At 36.3% G+C, this 21,306-nt stretch overlaps 2 protein-coding genes across 3 annotated transcripts in view; one reads left to right on the top strand and one right to left on the bottom strand.

Annotated features, from left to right (window-relative positions):
* LOC109032493 (intermembrane lipid transfer protein VPS13A) overlaps positions 1–4,473 on the top strand; it is a 58,735-nt gene extending 54,262 nt beyond the window's left edge. Inside the window, exons 57-58 of the mRNA XM_072297051.1 lie at positions 163–289; positions 1,414–4,473. Of these exons, the coding sequence (XP_072153152.1) occupies positions 163–289; positions 1,414–1,572 (286 nt within the window). The 3' untranslated portion in view covers positions 1,573–4,473. The remainder of the gene's footprint in view (positions 1–162; positions 290–1,413) is intronic.
* Positions 4,474–4,810: 337 nt separating this feature from the next.
* The window catches only part of LOC109032472 (carbohydrate sulfotransferase 5), a 37,437-nt gene continuing 20,941 nt past the window's right edge, over positions 4,811–21,306 (bottom strand). The window contains exons 1-7 of one of the 2 annotated variants that reach the window (XM_019044622.2): positions 18,567–18,758; positions 17,505–17,682; positions 15,913–16,109; positions 14,859–15,094; positions 14,372–14,573; positions 13,712–13,891; positions 4,811–12,384 (exon numbers count right to left, since the gene is read on the bottom strand). In XM_019044622.2, coding sequence (XP_018900167.2) covers positions 12,063–12,384; positions 13,712–13,891; positions 14,372–14,573; positions 14,859–15,094; positions 15,913–16,109; positions 17,505–17,682; positions 18,567–18,580 — 1,329 coding nt within the window. In that variant the 5' untranslated portion in view covers positions 18,581–18,758 and the 3' untranslated portion in view covers positions 4,811–12,062. Of the gene's footprint in view, positions 12,385–13,711; positions 13,892–14,371; positions 14,574–14,858; positions 15,095–15,912; positions 16,110–17,504; positions 17,683–18,566; positions 18,759–21,306 lie in introns of those variants that run through there. The other variant, XM_019044621.2, reaches the window with a different exon arrangement.

The following is a 21,306-nucleotide window of genomic DNA, read 5'->3' as shown; positions in this document are numbered from 1 at the left end:
ATTTTATTCATTGTCATGACTTGTCCTGATATTGGTGCTTATGTTGCGGTACACAGCCTAGGTGAAAATTTTATTGTTTTATAAATGCTTCAGCATCCATTCTCTTTAAGATTGAAGAATCACCAATTTAACTGATTCTGGTTAATCTCTTTTTTCCTTCAGACATATTTTTCTGCTCCAAAAACCTCGACAATGGGGTACTTGGGAAATCGACTGGCTCATCAGGATTGATGACATAATGCAAGTTCCTACGGTTAACGACCACAAACTTGTCCTCCAAGTTAGACAGGTATTTTTATTTTTTCATTTTTCTTTCACAATTATTCCTAATTTTAGTGTTGGCTTGGTTGAAAAAGAAAAAGAAATCATCACTTCATGATTACCAGTTTAGGATGAAAAAGTAAGTTTCTACTCAATTATGACTCGGTCACCACGTCATAGTGTGCTGTTGGTTTAGTGGAATAGTTTGAAATGTATTCATGAAGTTGATATGGTGGTTCATAAGTTATTATATTCATTGTTTTGTTGTGTATTTACACATACATAATGGGTCTGTTGGACGCAAGAAATACAGCCAATTGAATACCGTTTCTTAAGGTAAATTCGCTTGAAAATCACCTCGGGCACATTAAAAAGTCTGAAATCCACTTCTTTTCCGCAAAATGAAAAGAAAAAAGGAAACAAACAGTCGAAAACGATTGAAATCCAATAATAGAAAAATTTGCTGAAATCGTTACCTAGTTTACTCGGGTCAGATTTTTTTACACCTCTGTCTGTGCAAAGTTGATCTGCAGTCACTGAGAAAAACTGCCCACAGACGTGGGAAACTTGAAAAAACGTGTTACAAATCAAACAGATTGCGCACTTAGGAATGGATTTCGGACTTTTTTGGGTGATTTTGGTGGGATTTAACTTGCAAAGAGTGTTCCATTTGGTTGTATCTTTTGCGTTCAGACCCATTGACAATGTAGTCACACTTACTTTGAGCAGCGCCAAGTTTGCAAGTTGCAAGTAACCTCAGCTACATTTTCACGACTCCTGAAATAGGAAGCAGAAAATCGGGAGGCCTTTCATTGTCCGTTGAGGGGTCAATCAACAATCCTGAACTATTGCCACAGTCATTCTCCTGACTTTCCAGGGAATTTTGCACTAAAAAGCAAATTTCCCCGGAGAAAAATTGTGCTCTAACAAGCTGTTATGCTCTATCATGAAAGGTTTCAGTGTCACACTAAATTGAAAGTATGATGGTGAATACACCCTCTCTATCTAAAATTAATTTGTGTGTTTTCTCTATTATGAAGTCGTGTGTCGGCACTAACTTTGGAAATTCGGGTCGAAACAGTGATCACTAAGTGGAAAAGTTTAAATTGATTGCAATTTGCCATTATTTTCATTTTTCTCTTTGTTTGACAGGATCAGAATCTACCATATGCATCCAGCAACGAAATCATTATCCCTTGCGATGATAACTCGACTCTTGTCTGGCTTCAAAAACAAATAGAGGCAGTAATTATTCTGAGTATGGAAGATAAACCATTTTCTGATGTAGAAATTGAGGAGGAAACCGCATAATATCATACAGTCAAACTGTTTAGAAGAGATCTTTCTCCTAGGTCTCAATCTTGATCTCCAAAAAAATTGTGTGTTAACCTGGTGTAATCAGGTTGTACAAGAAAGAAATTCTTTCCTCTTTCGAAGATCGTTAGATCCTCAAAACACCCAAAGAAGTATTACTAGATATATGAAGTATTAGTCTTTAGAAAAAGTCTGTTTAAAGAAATAAGACACATACTCATGAAACATGAAGATGCTTTTTTTGCAATTATGTAGCAGATTTCTTGTAAAAATTATAAACGGAGGGTGCTAATTGTTGAAATAATTTCATTGCAATAGTGGTCATTATGGCCATTTTATCAATTTGTTTCTTTTGCTTAAGTTTACTTTTACTGCTTTGAAAAAGGGTTTGTTCCTCACTTGTTTGATTAGCAAGTAGCGGTGCTCATGTTATACATAGTAATTTATGACTGAAGAAACGTAGTGCTTGAATTGTGGTGTTGTTGCGCTCAATATTTCATTTTTAGGGGTTTCAACAGATCCAAAATCTTACAGTTCTCAATTAATGATCATTACGACATTTATTTCATGATATAGAGAACTTTTCCTCATTTGAAAAAACCTCCAAGTAGAGGACTAATGAATTTCATAAACGGTACGAGAGTCATACTCATTTCTATTTTGAAATACAATATTTTTTCATAGATTTTGTGATAATCTCCCATAGACTTCAAGCATTCCCCTTTTATTTTGCTTTGTTTAGTAAGTTGGGAACATTTTTTTCACTTCTAATTCGGAAGGAAATTTCTTCTTTGAAACAATTTTCTCCTTTTGTAAGGGCTTTTTAACCTTGAACGTTCAAAATTTGCGTAGGCACGCAGTGTGTTCTTTCAAATCTGAGAATTCTAAACTAAAACGAGGTCTCTAATGAAAGTGATCAGGAATTCACGACCTCAAAGCAGGTCAATTTCATGCCGAAGTTTTGTTTCGCTCCGTTTAATCTTCTTTTGAGGAAGTTAATCTTTCTTTTCTTGTCCCGACAGCTGTCGGAAGCTATTATTGATTGTAATGTGTTTTTTGTTCTGTACTTCTTTTAATCGAAAGTACCTGTAGTAGTTGATTTAGCTAGTCAGATATATTTTTTTATAAAAAATTGCAACTTGTTTCTCCATGGTTTCAGTCTAGACAAATAATTACAATTCAAAAGAAAGAAAATAACTATTTTTACCTGGAAATATGAATAAAAAAATTCTGCAAAAAACCAATGACTGATGCATTCTAAAGATTTTTTCTGTAAAAGGGGGGCTCATTCATGTCTCTTTAGTGTGGGCTCATTCGCTTGTGTAAGTTGAATTCAACAGACATAGGAGAGGAAGGCTAAGAAAAGTAGTCCTAAAAATAATTTTTGGCGTGAAAGGTGTAGTTTGAATAAAACTTTAAGAACACTGTTTTGAATCAATGCAACGCTGAAAATAGTAATTGAAGTTTCAGCGATTTTGACTAACATTTTGGCAGCCGATCAGCAGGCTGATTTTTTTTTTTTGTACTGAAAACTGAAAAGAGGATGCAGGACCGATCTGCAAACTTCTCAGAACTAATTTAGACAATAATTAATTGAAGGTTTAATTTAATGTAACGTAAGTAAGGGTGAAATTAAATGACTCAAACTTGTTTTTATTTTTGTATAATTCTGCTCAGTTTTCCTCAAACATAAAAAAGTCATTTAGCAAACGCGATAGAATCTTATCACGGTGCTTGTGAATTTATTTTTCTATTTGAATAGAGGCGTTTTTAAGTCAAGATGGCAGTGTTATAGCCACAACTCTTTGTATCGCAATCTCCATTTTGAAGTAAAACTCCTAGTTTAAGCCGGAATTCTAGAAAAATTGCAGAACAAGGTAGAAAGATATAAAGAAAAGATAAGATAATCGAGGTGAGATTCAGGTAATCCTATGAAAATGTATTTTTTGTCAGTTTGGGTGTAGTTACGACTATTTTGGATCATCTATGATTTTTATTGATTCGAATTGACTCGGTTCTGGTCAATCTAGGTAATTAGAAGATTCTATCATTGTTAATCGAATAATTGTCTTAACCTCATTAACTATTGATGGGAAAACCCACATTTTTGTCTCGCAAATTTCGGAGTGTTAACTTTCTTGAATATGGTCCTAAGAAGGAACATTTTTGGTGATGATTCTCAATAAGCTTACCGATCAGTTGTAAATGTTTATCACATCTCAAAGTAATTTTCCTTAAAGGCCAAAAATATTGCCAATTCTTCATTAGCCTTTTTGTTCTTTGTTGTTTTTGTTTTCAAGTCTTTGTCTATCAGATTACTGATTTAATATTTTTAAATTGACGAAGTAGATAGTTGCAAATTTTTGAGTCGTCACTTTTGTTTAAGAGACAAAAAAGAGGAACCTTTTTGTTTGATATTTGTTTCTCATCTGTTGAAAGATTTTTATTTATTTAAGCCTTTGGCTTTTTTCTCTTTTCTTATAATTGTTGGCGAATTGGCTGAAGAGATTTATATATCTTTAAAAAAGTTCTTATACCTTCTTGTTTCTTGGTTATATGTTTGATGTTACTCTCTGTTAAACTATTGTAATATGTTGTTAAACTCAAATAATGTATTGGGGCAAACATCGCCAGCGCCAATTGAGGGCTACCCAATCTCCACAGGACCAGTGTAAAATGGTGCAAATGAATTGAAACTATCACAATACAAATTAACTTTAGAGATTTGAAATTTTATTCTCTCACCCATTTCGTCAACAATGAGAGAAGGAAGGGTAATACAAATGTAAAATTCAGGGTTTGTGATACTCTATTGGCGCTTGTGATTTTTCTATTTCTGTTTCTTTTCTTGTCCCTCATTTTTTTTTTTGCTATTTAAATAAAACATTAGAAAAACAATACTATTGTAAACATTTTTTCGAATTCTTTTTGATTACCAGTTTAGGATTTTAAAAGACGAATCATTCAGAATTATTTTTTAACAAAGATGCTTGCATTGTACGTGGGTACATCTTAGTTTTATCATCTTAACTAATTTTGTAGTCACGTGAGAGTATCGTATTTAATATGTTCGTTTCTTTTAAAACGGCTTAATATAATAATCGTCTATTAAGAGTGTGGGTAAGGCTTAAAGTTCTTCTAGATTTGCATTTTTAGTTCAAAAAATACTACATTTAAATTTTCAAAAAAAGGGTTTACCTACACTTTGATAAAGGATGGCAGAAGAAGTGATAAAAACGCTTAAATTCAATTTATTTATAAAATAAAAATAACATTGACTAAAATATAGAAAATTTTTTAACAAAATATAAAAAAAAATGTTCCATCAACAATGAAACAACCAGTAAAGTCTGTAGAGAAATACAATTAACTCCTTCAATTATTCAAAGGAGCAATTCCAATTTCATAATGCTGAATTTGGCAGACTCGAGCATTTTGACAGTTAAAATTTAACATGCCACAGAAAAGATCTTTTACAATTTAACTTCTGTACTGGAATTCTTAGAGAGGTGAGATTCCCTGTAAAGCTTCTCACTAATGGTGCGTCGATACCTAGAAAAAATGAGGTTTTCTATGGAATCCCATCTCGTCAGAGAGACATAATCTCATTCATCAGGCATTTCTTTGCCTATTGCTGACAACATCTACTTTTAGAGATGTTGTATACATAACACTATCATTCAAATCAAAGATTTTAGAAGAACAGACCTAACAGAAGTTCCGATTAAACTTCTTCCTAAAAGCAATACTATCAAGGAAAATCATATGCATCATGTATTTGAAAAGATCAAGCTAACTGTTTTTTTTTTTTTTTTTTTTTTTTTTTTTTTTTTTAGTTCTGTATTATCTGCAGATAAAACAAATTTGACAAGGACACAAAGGAGTTTTTAAGAAAGAAGGAAAAACTTCCTTGTATTATGATGAATAAAGGCATGTTCAGAATGCTGCCCTAGGGAGGGTTTGTACTTCATAAAATCTTAAGTACAAAGTCTCATGTAACATAAATCAGGAGTAGACAGGCAGGCAAGAACACCGGGAAAAATTCTGGAATCGGAAATAGTAGGCTGGTCGATATTTATGGTGATTTTGAACAGGTTTACATGGCTTAAAACAACTCAAATGGGCTCATTGAACCACTGGAAGCCCAGTATGCCCGATCACTTTTATGGTACCAGTCCGCCCCTCCCATTAATACGTCCAACTGAATGGTATTTTGCAGAGAAAATCTGAGACTTCGGATAAAAACTATCAACAAATTTGATGACTGGATCAATATATTGCGATGAAAATTCCTCAAGTATATTATAGAAGTAGCAAAATTTGGCCGACATTACATAAGATGGTGAAGAACAACAACAACTCAGCGTTACTCATTGGTAATTCAAGACTTCATCCTCCTTAAATTCTCTCTGCCACACTAGTTTCTTTCTTTTCTCTCCCTCTTAATTCGTTTTCCTTGATTTACTTCCTCGCATTTACAGGTTTCTTGTACATTAAAATTCCTGTGTTAAATATGTTACTAATGCAAGCTGAGTATTGATTGATTTTTTCAGTTGAATCATGCAGGGTTTACAGAATTTGAAGGTGAACATGGTATTCATTAACAAAAACGAGATTTAGAACATACATAACTGAGAAAATTTCAATAGCAGCTAAGACACAGTGAAAGTGTAATCGAGTGATTTCTTGAGCGGGTATTACTCCAATCAATGAATCCTGAGTCAGAGTAAATAACATATAAAAGCTTGAAATTGTACCGAGCCATAGTATTAACGTATGATTTTTTTCTGCATTACTTTTTACACCCATAAAAAAAGATTCATTAACATTGATTAATGACTACCAGTTAAAAATCATTTAAATTTTAAACCTCAATTTTTTGATCGGGATATTTTTATCTTCAACTTTCTACTAGTTGATACACTGTTAAATCCTTGGTATTTTTGTACATACTGACTTATACCGTATTATTTTGACAAGAGCCATGACTTGTAACCGAGCTCTAGGAACTACTCAAGTGAGCTGAGGCAACTCACCTAAACAGAGTAAGGACCTGAACTCATGTAAGTGAGCAGAACTACAGGCTTATTGACTATAGGACAAGCCTTCTCAGAAATAATAAATTTTCAATCCATTCAAAGGGGTCTAAAGCATGGTTTGAAATGATTCTCATTCACACTCCATATTTTACTGCACATTTTAAAGATCCATACAGAAATATTACAAAATAGACTGCTATCTATTTCACTCTAGTAAGAACTGAGAACTTACTTTGATGCTAGTGCGTCGTTAAAAAAAAAAGGTAGATTCCTGTCAACAAAATTCTCTTGTAATATTTCTTGAAAATTAATTTTTACGACTTATCAGCTAATTAAAATGAGGAATTTAATATTAAAAGAAAGATAAACTACGAAATCAAAAATAGGTTGGAACTGAAATGTAGAGGGTGAGAGAATGTAATTTACCTCACCCAGTTTATTTCCAAGTCCAAAATTTTGAGTTAAATGATTTAAACCGTCAACGTCGGTAGTTATGGAATCGATTAGAATAAAAGAATAGACCTAAAAAACCTCAATACTTAAAAATTAAACACCTATTTCAATTATTCCTCCTGGAAAATCCAAAAAATATGGAGGTGAGCCGCTTTGAACTAACCAATTTTGCAGCAAATTAAAAGTACACAGTACTAACTTTCCCTTTATCCTGCATCAACAGGATGTACAATTTAACGGTCATAACAGGTCTACAATGGCTCATTGATAATCTTAGAAACAGTCAGTAAAAAGCTGAAAACATAACTTCTATTAATACACACTGAAGTAGTTGAAAGGAGGGCAAATTACGTACTTCAGCAGTTCATTACTTGACTATGCTGCAATACATGAAAGTTACTTAAATTATGAGGATGAAAAGTAGTATTTGATGGAACATTTATATGAAACAACCTAACACAGTGAATATCAATTTACAATTATACTTTGTTAGCTGCGCAGAAAGTAATTTTGGATTTGTACTGTTTGAATGGTATTATCCATCCGGAACATTCGGAGATGAAATCTCTCATTTTGATCTGAAATTCTTAAAGATGAAAGAGTGTGTCAAGAAATGATAAATCCCTCAATTTTAAAATGATCTGCTTAGAGTTGTTGACTTTGGCTTAAAGTTCACGTTTTGTTCCTTGCCTCACTACTTACTTCATGTTTTTTTCCGAGCACTTGAAGTCATCAAGGAAACCAACCTTAAAAGAGAAGTCAGTAATTGAGAGTCTTCATTCTTTATTTTGGAAACATTTGCACCAAAAATATGGTTCAATGAACAGCATAGAAGTGAGCATCAAATATAATTATACTACCTTAACAAAATTGCTCGGAGAGCACAGTTAAAGAATTTGACTTTTCTGAAATCAATGTGTGTAAGGGATATTACAGTTTCATTAATACTTAATGGTTTTCAATGCGTTTACATCTGATTCAGTCAATCAAATCCCCCCTCCCCCCAATTTATATTGCCTGAAGTCAAATCAACCAAATTTTGGTAGTTATTGGTAAGTTCTTTGAGTTACAAACTATTGTCATGAAATATTCTTGATTTTTCTTCCACTTTTTTTTACACTGTGCAATGACAAAATTTGTGCCACCTCAATTAGAAAACTGATACAACCATTCTGAAGAACATGAGTGTAAGGTGATGACTTCAAAACACTCTTAAACTCTGAAAGGCACACAAATTAATTTAAGAGAGAGAATGTCTGTTATAATAAAAATAAGGCATCTTGTGCAGAAAATTTTCTTTACAAAGAGAGGAGTATAAAAATTCTAAAAGGGCCATAAATGAAGGGCTTCGATATTTCTGAAATAGATTTTCATCTTAACACTAATGCAAAGTATACAGGGCGTTCGTAGAAAATTCAAGTATATCTCAGCATTTAGACCTCTGAAAAAGAAGAAATCTTGTGGAAAATTGAGGCCTCTAGTGAATGAGAAGGAAAAGAAACCTTTTTGAGATTTTTAGGAAAACAAGTTTAAAGTTATAAATTTCATTACAGCGGAGTAAGTCGGCAATCACATAACTCGGTTTGCGATGGCGCAGACTTCTTGTCATACTTTATTTTTTAAACGGAGAACTCCTCAACGGCAATTCTTTAAAACTGCTGTGATTTTCCTTCTCGGTGCCAAGAAAATTCTGCATAAACTCCAAGGAAGGATGTCAATTTGTTCTCTTTTAAAAAAATAACATAGAGGTGGAGATTTTCAGACACCGCAAACGAGATATGTGATTGCAGGTTTACACCGTCGATTAGGTCTTGTAGCCCATTAACAGTTGGGGATCTTGAAATTGTGTCATAAAGATAAATGTTTGGTTTAGTTAGGATCTACTTAGGATCTAATTTTTGCCTTTTTTAAAAATCACTTGCGACTCAATCTTTTTAAATATGTAACTTACCTATTGCATTCACTTGAGGACTCAATTACAGAGACTAAAAATATCAAAAGATCAGAAAAATTGCTACTAGAAGCTTATCAGGTTCTACCGACAGTTTTAATATTTTTGCTAGGACTAGAGGTTTGGGTTTTCTCACAAAATCTGATAAAAATCAACGAACTGAAAGTCTTTTGGTTGGGAATGGATCACTTGACAAGGTAAAAATGTAAGCATTCTGATACATGTTTCCTCATTAATATTTCATGTAGAATACGATTCGCGAAACGAGAATACTTAACTCCAAACCAAACTGGGGTAATGATTTTTTTATTTAGCATTGGTTACAAAAATTAAAATTTGGTGAACGATTTTCGAATAGAAAACATGTGCCATATTGCTTAGAGTCGCACCTGGGCCAATGAATACAGTAGGAGTTTGGTTCCTTGGGGGATTCTGTTCAGATATGAGGGCTGTTGACTAATAGGAGTAATTCGAATAGATGCCAAAAAATATGTTTATTTAAAACAAACAGAGGATTTAAAGTGATCTTCAAACTGAGAGCTGGTCTTGATTAGAAACTAATTTTTTTTCCTCAAATACTTTCCTCTATCTTTGTTCAATAAAAAATACTTTCTGTTTTACATTTACTTGCTACTTTCTTGGCAGAAAAAAAATTCTTCAGAGGATGAAGATACAGCTGGATAACCTATGTCCTACTGTAAACATGAAAATTACAGACAAGTAAGGGGAGAGTCTTCACCGATATTTTCCCCCACAATGTGTGTAATTTAAATCACAGATAAGATTAACTTTAATTACATAATTGAGAGTAAAAGAAAAAAAAGAGAAGAAGGGGAAAAATGATGTTGTACAGAGAGACTTAATAAGAGCATTTCTATTCCGTAGCAGAGACTTGAGGAGAGTCAATGATTATGTAATATTGGATCGATGAAAAATTAACACTTACACCTAAACATAGGAAATAAATAAACTGAAATAAATAAATTATCGTTTGTACAAATTTTGAGTATGATATGAGAATGTAATCAATCGATTAGAGTAAAATGAAGGAGAAATCTTTTATCAACCTTGGAAAATTGTGTACACTGAATAAAAAAAATCAACCCATCCTCTTTTTGGATTTTAACGGAGGGGAACAGTGAGTTAATAGGTTTCAATCTAACAAAAAATAACATGTAATGGCAATTATTTGTAATAATCGTTTTAAATTAAAAATTTTTCCTGATATGTGCTGGTAATAATTGGTCAATTTTTTTCCCCTGAATAGCAATTTACAAGAGAACATACAAAGTTGCTGCACAGTCTGAAAATTTGCTTACCTCTCTTCTTAAGGGGGTTAGAAAAAGAGAAGATATCTCAAGTTAAACAATTGTCTAACTGTTTGGGGAACGCCAGAATTTTGGGCCAACTTTAATTAAAAAAGCAATGAAAATAAGGTGAGCTTCCTCATAGAAGATTTGGACACCCTTAAAAAGGTTTGCTTTCCTTCAAAGTTGTTGGAAAAAATTCAGATTCATTATGACTCAATCAATGGATGATCGTTGAGCGTTCGAAAAACAAAGTATAAAGGAGAAAATTACACATCTGCACTCTAAAGGGGAAAAAAAATCATCAAAACTGTACGACAAAGTATGCATAAGCTTGTAGTATCTGAACAAGTTCCTAGACTTCGAGCATATTTCATGTAACTTTAATTATTATGTTTCAAAAGGAAATGTTACAAACAGCTTAGAAATTGCTTTTGTCAAAAAATTTGATGATATACATTTTCATCCAAACATTAAAGATGGAAAAATAAGAGTCAAATATGCTAAAACATATGCAAAATGTGTTCAATAGTTTGCACTTTACAAAACTGAAAAGTTTCAAGGCAATGTGTGTGTCACTTAAGAGGTAGGCTGAGCAGTTAAAAAACAGCATGATCGGTCAATAACATAATAAAATATACTTTTTAATTCAACCGCACCTTGTAATGAGGAAACAAAATTGATCTAGGAACTGAGATGAGGTCATTACACTTGCGGGGTAAAAATTATTTCTTTCAATAACATTACTCTACGATGAGAGAATGCGAAAATTGATTCTTCGTGAAGTAGTAATTACACATAAAAATTACTTATTTAAGAGAACTATTGCAATCAAAATAGAGTGAAAGTAGAGGTGCATAAAGCACTGTTAGTGAAATTAGATCATGATGTGTAATATTGTAGAGACCTACAGGAGTCTAACGTTCCAAGTAGGCTTCAGTGAAGGCATCCTGCTGAAAAACTAAAAAGCCTGTACGATATGTTTAAAACAACTTGCAACAAGAGTAAAAGAGAAGTTGACCTACAAATGAATTGCTTACACTAACAATGAACTGATTAAGAAGGGTTTCCTTCAGAGAGATTTGTTTAGTAACAAAAATAATCAATTTGATCAAAAGCTTTAATGAAAACAACAAAAATTTGTCATATTTTTGTTCATTTGTCCACATTTTTGCTCCTCACGAGTTTTGTCACGTGAAATGCAAAAAACCAGAAGGGAGAGAAAAACAATTATCACCCATGTTCTTGAAAAAAAAAAGAAAAGGAAATCATTAAGAGAGGGGATGATTATTTTTTTGCGTCAAAGAGGAGCATTAATACCATGTAGAAATGAGAAAATGGCATAATTTCTTTTTGGAAGCTCAAGGAGGTATAGTTATAGAGAGAAAGAATATTTCATTGCACATTACATTCTTCTTTCATAATTGTATCCAATTAGAGTGGACTGCGGAGTGCCGACCAAGCAAATTTAAACAAAGAAACGATAGCTCCCTCCAAAAATTTGAATTGGGTACATAATAACTTAAGTTAATTTTTTCCTCGTTTGGATTTTTTACTTACTGTAACTTTTTCCCCCATTTTTCCATTATACTTGTTTCAGTCACAATCCTGCGCCACTGTCCTTAGCGACTTAAAGACAGCTTACGGTTAATTGAGTTGAGTTGTATGTTTTTTTACACACCTAACAACACATGCTGCTTCTGCAGATTCTAATCATTGAAATAAAAAAAACCCTTCTTACACAAGTTGGAAAGAGGGCAAAATAGGATTGAACACACGTTGATGGGTTTGGTTGTGCGCGAGGACGTACCCCCATAAGTGCATAGCGGGTTTGCATACCTTCTGGATGGATTTCACTTGGGAGTGGTCAAGATCTGTCCGCCAGTGGAATGGTGCCGATTTCGAGTCACGATAAGTACTCGAGACACCGCCAATATTGTTCTTGGTGTGCGTGTCCAGGAACTCTACCACTTTTGGATGCAGATACAGACCAAAAAAATTGAACAACTCCTCGACCATTTTGTACGGCTCCAGTGATAAATCTTCATAACGGATTGCCCTGCAATTTAAATAAATACACAAATTACATGAGAAGCATGACAAAGTACATAGTAACAGAATTGAGAGCCTATGTTTTTTTAGGAGGAGAGGGGGAACCTAACCTCACCATTCCTAGTGTGCCTCCAAAGAACAAAATCTCATTTGCTAAGTCTTCAAAATATTTTAGGATCGGGTTCAGTTCACCAGATCTCCCTAAGCTTACCTAGTATGGAGCAACTGATTTTGTTAATTACAAGAGATGTGTCTCATAATTCTAGCTTAGGTTCAGGATTAAGAGGTTTTGGTATTGTGTATTTATTTTCAGGATAAGCAATGGAAATCTTATGTTATCTTCACTCTCCGAAAATCTGTGAAAAACTATAAGCATATGGGGGTAATGAAGGTGGTCAGCCAAAAACTGAGAAATTAAAGAGATTATGTGGTCACTACGAAAATATTTTGATTGTAAAATTTATTTGTAAATAATTCAGAAATGTTCAGTGACTGAAGGTATGACTGCCACACTTAATTCCTTTGAGAGACTAAACCATAAACCTTTCTTCCTACAAAAAGTCTTCCGAAACAAGACAATGTAAATTTTTTTGTTTTACATGAATGCAATGCTTGGTAATATTATTGAAGGGAACTCCGAAACAATATATCGATAAGGAAACTGCAGAAATGCGTATCTTGGTTTGCTGCAATGCAGACTCCCTGAAATACATAGTTTTCTTTATGAAAAACTTATAGATGCCATCTTTTGAAAGCTTCGGTTATTTTTCTTCTCTTTGTGAGGAGTGCCTTGTGAAAATTTTAAGCCATGAAGTTGCTTTGGTCTCTTTTTTAAAAAAAATAGGAATGCAGATTTTGAGACATTGCAATCGAGAAACACATTTTTGCGATTTCACCGTCAATATGTCAGCAATGATACAGATTTTCTGTCACACCTCCTTTTTTTAAGGGTAAATGCATGGACTAAATCAGAATCAGTCTAGCAAAATCATACGTTGCCAAATTTCCTTTCATTTTTACAACAGAAAAGTAATAAACATTTTTACTTAAAATTTTGAGTATATGTTCTTTACACGCCACATCAGGGAAAATGTACAGAAAGTTTCAAGGCATTAGATTATTCGGTTCTCTGTTAAAAAAATAAAACTAGAGAGGAACTTATGCAATGTAAAATGCAGTTAGGCCGATCCTGGGCAATGCTGTCTGACTGATTATTATTAATGCTCAATTTTTCATTTGATTTCTTTGTATTTGAAGAATTTAGGATGAAAACATCACGCAGAAATACCTAATGATCCTCTTTTAAAAATGAAGGTGAATACTGACATACTCACTTGAACCTTTTTGGATATTTTGCTGACAACCGAAGGGCAGCACTATAGTCAGCTACGAGATCAGCACAAAGCCGAAGGGGGTCCCAGCAGTCAGGATGGCCTGGACACCACTCTCGATGTCGCCGCGACTGCATTGTCCCTCTGGGGTCGCGCACCATTAAAAGTATACGCACATTCAAGCTGTGATGGAAAGAGGCACAGTAAAAATAAGCTTTGAGAATAACAAGAGATGTGAGTGAGTAAATGATCAATTATAGGGTAACACTTTTTCAAATCAATTTCCTTAAGATTTTACTTGGAAAAAATAAAATTTATGACCAGATGATAGTTTTTAGTGAGAAAAAAATAGATGGAAATTTCCTTTGCCCCCAGGGTGTTTGGGCATCGAATATTATTTTCAAATCATGCAGAAGTTTCATAGAAATGCGATTTTATTTAAATGGCCTATCAAAGACTTGAGAGAAAAAAAAAAAAAAAAAAAAAAAAACTTTATTAACTTCCCAGCCATCTTACCAGAAAGAAGTTGATCCAAACAAAATAAGCACATTTAGGAGTTTGTTGAAAGTACTTCGATTATGAATTTGAGATAGTGGAAAACGGATTTTCGTCATTTCTGCATGATGACATTTAATTCAGAACAAAAGAGAAGATAAAACTTACTTATTGTCCTCTAGAAGTTCCTCTACAAGACTCAGTCTAACACGCACAACTTTCATAATTTGAAAGGGGAAAAGTTTACAAAAAGGGCTTAAAAATTGGGGTTCCCAGCACAAATAAGGCCTCACGGTACATTTGTTCCATAGTCGAAAATTATGCTCAAGCAGCCAAGTATGTTCTTGTCCATAACTTAGATAGTCCTCCTCTGAAAAGAAAAAGATGAAGAAACCTGTGAGAGAAAGTAGAAACTTTGGAAACTGTAGAGAGACATGAATGTGGAAGGACGGAAAGAGAGTAGAAGATACAAAAACACTGGAGACCACCAGTTCAGAGTTTTCAAAAAAATTTCTCTCCCACCAAGAGACTCAGGACACCTTCCTTACCAAATCAGGTTTTTTTTTTCAGATTCGTCTTGTTTGGTAGGAAACTTGGAGTTGTTAGTTGCATGCATTATAAAGAGTAAATAATTTGATGGCGAGGAAGAAATTACCAAGGCCAGTGTAGTTGCAGGTTAACAGTTTTTTGAGCCTTTTCAGCGCCACTCCAGCGATGGGAGCGCCTCTGATTTGAAGAATATCAAAATCTAGAAGAGGCTCGTAATGGTACATCGTAGCTGGGACACTCTGCAAAACATCTCCAAGAAAAGTGGAGCCAGACCTCCATGTAGTGATAATGACACTCTGCAGTGGTTTGCCTCCCTTCTCTGGAATCAGCTTCTCAGCTGAACTGCTCAACATAAACAAAACGTGGTGGATTAGTTTTCTAATTCATGCATTCAACATATTATTTGGCCTAGATGTTGCGATGAGAAACTAAAATTTTTGGCTCATCTGTAAAATCACCCATCTGCGCAGGGAAACTAATAGCACTTAAGTCGTTCCTAACATGGGCGAGAAATGGTAGTTCCTTGTTGCCAAATGCAAAAAAAATGGTTGGTAAGATGAGAATATCTCATGGAGGGATTCAAACATTGATTTGTCAATGGCCTGCATTTCATTTGAAAAAAAATTCTTCACTTGAAATTAGGTTTGTACCTTCTTTTTTGAATGAATTTTGAGGGTGCATTTCATTCAAGCCTCATCTTTCTTGGTGAAACAGGAGTTTAAAAAGAAATTTCTTTCTATGAACGCTTTCAAGGAAATCCAACATGAACTTGCCATTAATGTTATACATTTGGGGTTCCTAGTGTCCCCCTCCCCTTAGAGATTAGTGATGATTCTTCCGTGATCTTTCTTTTAGAAAGAGTTGAGGAAGAAAACGCCCCTATGAGCTCCTCTAGTTCTTCCTCCTTTAAAAAAAGAGGAATAAGAATGACATAGCCCATGTGTCAATCTATAGCATGGGATGACCCCTGACTTTTCCAGTTTCCCTTAGCCCGTGCAACCCTGAATACCTCAAATCTCTTTAAAGTCTCTTTCATTCGAATTTCTTCAGCCAAACCCTCCCACTTTGAAAACCTTATTATAATTTGAATTTTTCGCCAGTCCATGGTATTTCGAATTCTCAAGAGTTTACTGTATAATAGAATAAGATAATGAACTTACATGCCGGGAGGATAGTGATAGCCAAACAACTCCTCCTGGATATCTTCTCTCGTTTCTTGTAGAACTTTCTTGATCTCTTGGCGGTAATCCTTCTTAGTCGGGTAATCTTCTTCCTCACCCTCGTACTGGTTGTTTCGGACGTTGCTGTTGATGTTCCGACTGTTGACGAAAATATGCGACGTATTTCCATTTTCAATCTGAAACAAACCCGTCGTTAATTCGTCTATGATAAGAGTAAGAAAACAAGTTAACGCAACAAAAAAGGCATTTAAAGAATGCGACTTTACCATTAAGAGTGTCCGCCCAGGGATGATATTCAGATACCACTATTCTGACCTGAGAGAGACCATGTTTGCCTACCTCCTTCAATGCAGGCGAATCTAATTGCTTCAAGAATTTATCACATTCCGATGTGGTGAGTATTCGCACGAGATGATTTTTTCTTTCTTTCTCCCCTTCTTTTTCTCGCACTCTTGACATTGATCAAACTTGTCAACATACGTCTGTTTTCAAAGAATGGGTTATCTGATTCCAATGAGATTTTGAGCGCTGATTCCAAACATGACCTTATGTTTTTTGTATCAGTTGGATTTTCCCCGAGAAAATCGAGTTTTCACAGAGAAAAGTGCATTTTCCGGAAAATTTGTGCACGATGGAGGAAAATAAGGTCACTTTCGGATATAGCAGCCAAATCGCATAAGGAACCATGCCCGATGAAATTTCATTTCTGTTCCTGACATCAAAGTTTTTTAGATTCAGAGCTCTCTTCCGCCAATATACCACCGTATGAAGCTCCATAATTTGATTATTTTGCGTCGGAGCGGAGGAGAAACAATTATTTCTTGGGTGACAAGTGGAGTTATTCTCACTCAATTTTTGCCGCTGAAGCCAAAAATGACCTCTGTTTTCTTCCAAAATCTTCGGAGATTCAAGCTCTCAAAAATAGGGGGGTTTCTGAGCTGAAACACTATGTTTTTGAAAAATGGAGTTTTCAAAATTTTTCATAGGTTTTGGAAGAAAAGGAAGGTCCTTTTCGGCTTCAGCGGCAAAAGTAGAAATTGAGTAAGTTTAACTCCACTTGATACCAGAGAAAAAAAAATTATCCCCTCCTTCCCGACGCAAAACAATCGAATGAGTTTTACTTACACGGTGGCACATGGGTGGAAGGAAAACTTGACCGGCAAAACCTATATTTAGGAAAAGAAAGGAAATTTTAATGGGCATGCAACACACGGTTGTCTGAGTGTATTCGGCTGCTGTTTCCAAAAATGGCCTTAGTTTTTTTCCGTCGTGAACAGATTTTCCCGAAAATTGACTTTTTTCGAGAAAGGCTCAATTTCAGGGGAAATCAAACCGATCCAGCGAAACGGAGGTAATGGTCGGAATCAGCGCTAAAAATCAACCTGGCATCAATCAACAAATTTTTGGCGTTGAGATGATCTTTGACGGTGCATACCTACCACTGAATGATACCGTTTCCTTAGATAAAGGCTTCCTCAAGACTGAACGATTGAATCTCGTTTGTTGAAGAAACAACGTAAAATACCGTGGACAGGACAAAAGGAGGGGGGTGGACGGTTGACACTACTTACTTTCGCGCGTTGAGAGAGAGGCCTTTCATACGCCGAGGGGATGAATTTCAGAGTTTGCGTCGTCGAATTTCGAACAGACTGGTTGCTGTAGATAAATGTCAACACGCAGAGGATGGCAAAAACGAAAATGGCCGAAACGTGAAAAAAATTTTTCGTCCTTAGAAAATGAGCACTCAATCTGCGAACAAATGAAAACAGTACCATTAATTTAAGAACACTGATACTGAAGTATTCTGAAGTCGAAGAAAAATGAAGGTTAGAGGAAAAGAAGATTAAGAAAAAGAAAAATAGGAGGAAATAGACGACGACGAAGAAGAAGAAGAAGGAATAGGAAGGAGGGGGAGAAGAAGGTAAAAAAGAGAGAAAACAAAACAAAAAAATTAAAATAAAAGGAAAGGAGGAGGAAGGAAAATATAAGGAAGAGAGAGAGAAAGAGAGCAGGGAGGCGAGCAGGACGAACGAAAAGGGGATGAGGAAGAAGAGAAAGAGAGCAAGGAGGCGAGCAGAACGAACGAAAAGGGGATGAGGAAGAAGGAAAAGGAGGGAGAGGATTGTAGGGGAAAGAGACAGGAAACTAATGAAGAAGAATGCAGATAAGAGGAGAAGGAGAAAAGAGGTGAGGTGGAGAAGAGAGGCAAAGAGGGGAAAGAAGATGAGGCTGAGTAAAAAGTAGAGGAAAAAGAAGATGAAGAAGAGGAAAACGGAAAGAGGAAAAAAGAAGAAGTAAAGAAAATGGGTAAAGGGAGACGAAGAGGAGGACACGGAGGAGACAGAAGCAGAGCGAGGAGGAAAAACAGGTTAAAGGGGGATGGTAGAGGAGTGATGGGGAGGTAGCAGGAGAAAAGGAGGAAGGTGCGGAGGAAAAGGAGGAAAGAAAGATGAGCAGAGAGAGATAGGAAAGAGGAAGGAGAGAAGAAAATGAGAGAAAGGCGAAGACGGAGAAAAAGGAGGCAGGAAACAGAGAGGGAGAGGAAGGTGAAGAATAAAAAGAGGAAATAGAAGAAGCGAAACTATGGTGATGATGAATAAAAAGCAAATATTCTTGACTGCGGAGTGAAGAACCTAGACACTTTCATGGCAAAAAAAAAATCATGCCTTGCTCTGGATCCGCAGCCCCCGTCGAAACTCGGCGGCGAGCGTGAAGAGAAGGTGAAGGGGGTCTTGTTTTTTCGACGGAACCAAGAGCAAGACGGTGCGAGTCACGCGATTCCACATCGCCATCGCCGCGGTAGCGGATCGATCGAATCTCTGCAGCGACGACGGCCACCGCGCCATCGGTAGTGAGGCCTCGCCGATACAGGTGAACTCCCAGGCGGCGATCCTTCACTTTCCTTCTCTTCATCGCCCCCCCCCCCCCCCCCCCCCCCCCCGCGACCCGAAACCTCCACCGTACCATGACCCCGGAAAATCCACGACGCGACAGATTTCCGCGGCCTCGCTTTCCCGACTCGGCCGTCCTGGGCGAAAACGCCGTATCAACATTCCAGTGTTACCAGATTCACTCCGATAAAATGTATACTTGTACACGGAGAAAAACAACCTCGTGCGTGGGACCCGAAGTTTGGGTCATATGGATCTCTGAAGTTTTCTTTAGGTCTGGCTGTCGAGGTTCGGATCACACATCTGAAACTTCAGTTCTTACATCTGAAGTACTTCAGATGTGAGAACCGAAGTTTTTCGGATGTGAAAACCGAAGTGCTTCAGATGTAAGAACTGAAGTTTCAGATGTGTGATCCAAACCTCAGCAGCTGGACCATAAGTGTTCGGATGCTCAATCCGAAAACTTCAGAGATCCATACGACCTAAACTTCGGGTCCCACGCACGAAGTTTTTTTTCTCCGTGTAAAGAGAGTTACGAGTGCTCCCCCTTTCGATTATCAAATGCTTCAGATCAAATTATAAAGAAGATTCTGATTCTTAAGATTTTTTAATTTCTTCTGATTTCTCACAGGATGCGTGTTTCATCTGACGAAATTTGGCAACGGAAAAAATTGGCGAATTCGGTCCTAAAGAACTTCCTCCTTGTGTTGAGTTGAAAGGGGAGGAGGAGGGGGGTGAGAAAAGGAGCCTACCCTCCCACCCTCTTCGGAAAACTTGAAAGGGTTTCCTTGCAGCCCTGCTGATGGAAGAACACGGTGCGATATCAGAGAGCGCGATCAGAACGAGACAATAACGTCACTTGTTTTCTCTACACAATCGAACGTGGAATATGAATCACGAAGGAGAAGTTTGGAGATCAACTGAGAGCGAAGATCAAATGAGAGTTTTGACTTAAAAAATGAACAAAAATTAAAAGCGGAAATGGGCATACGCAACAAATCTACTTGAGAGCGCAAATAGATATCTGTTCAAAAACTTAAAGTTGGATTACATTCTACAATAAGGAACCACGATTCCTGGCTCAGTTGAGGACCTCTCCACCTAAACAGCACATACGCGTATAGTATAGCAGTATAATATGAGGACCTTTCCGACCAAACAGCGTGCATCGACGGTGTAAGTCCGCAATTACGTATCTTGATTTGCGAGGGCGGGGACTTCCTGTCAGACTTTATTCTTTAAATGAAAAACTACTCGACGGCGATTCTTAAAAACTACCGTGATTTTCCTTCTCAGTGCCAAGAAAATTCCAATCGTTCAGTGACGATTCGATAAAAGGCAACGCACGATTAGCACTGGGAGGACAGAAGACGAAAATCTTCTCTATAGCGCTCCCAATACGGGCAGGAAACGTGATACAATTATATAAACTTCCCCGCAGCTCAAATTGCATATTCATCGATTTGAAGGCGTACTGAGGCGCGTTGCCGTTTCCAGCCAGTTCTCCACTATATCTGATGATCTCCAACTATATTAATCTTTGATTGAACTGATAAACGACTCCAATGACGTCATCCATATCGTCGTAGTGACAACCTCGGTTTGTTCCACCTTCCTTTCATTTGTCAGGGAAAAACACATTTTCCCTGGTTACTTCACGTGAAACTCGGATGAGAGGTGGAAGAAACCGAGGGTGTCACTATACCGCAGTGAATGACGTCATGAACCGATTTTTTCGAAGGGCGATATTTCAGTTAATATTACAAACATAGAAAGTTGCGGTTTGGACAGATCTTATTATTTTTGGCTGATCTTCAAGAATCAAGCATCAAAACGAGATTCTACGATCAGCGTAACCGACCCATTCAATGAGGATTCTCATCGCAGCATATTTGGATTACATTTTGCATTAAGGAGCCCCTCTCTCTGGCTCTCACTCAAAAGCACATCCCTGCATAGGGGAACCAATGGAATTTATGTTGTTTCTAAAATGGGCCAGAAATAGTGGTTCCTTTTTGCAAAATGTAGTCCATTCAACAGAAACATTTTTCTCAGTGCAACACCGGCTGGTTTACCAGAAAGTTAGGAATTGACTGCTAGTTGACTTTCAGCGCTGATTACGAAAATCGAGTCTGTGATCAGCGCAACTGGCCCATTTTTGCGCACATGGCGATTTTTCATAGCTCTTGTTTAAAAACAAATATGAGGAAAGTTTTTTTCTCCGTGTAAGGAGAGTTACGAGTGCTCCCCCTTTCGATTATCAAATGCTTCAGATCAAATTATAAAGAAGATTCTGATTCTTAAGATTTTTTAATTTCTTCTGATTTCTCACAGGATGCGTGTTTCATCTGACGAAATTTGGCAACGGAAAAAAATTGGCGAATTCGGTCCTAAAGAACTTCCTCCTTGTGTTGAGTTGAAAGGGGAGGAGGAGGGGGGTGAGAAAAGGAGCCTACCCTCCCACCCTCTTCGGAAAACTTGA

The sequence above is a fragment of the Bemisia tabaci genome, chromosome 2 (assembly GCF_918797505.1).
Source record: "Bemisia tabaci chromosome 2, PGI_BMITA_v3".
Lineage (NCBI taxonomy): Eukaryota > Metazoa > Arthropoda > Insecta > Hemiptera > Aleyrodidae > Bemisia > Bemisia tabaci.
The sequence above is the reverse complement of the archived record's forward strand: the minus strand, read 5'-3'. Positions and strand labels throughout refer to the sequence as shown.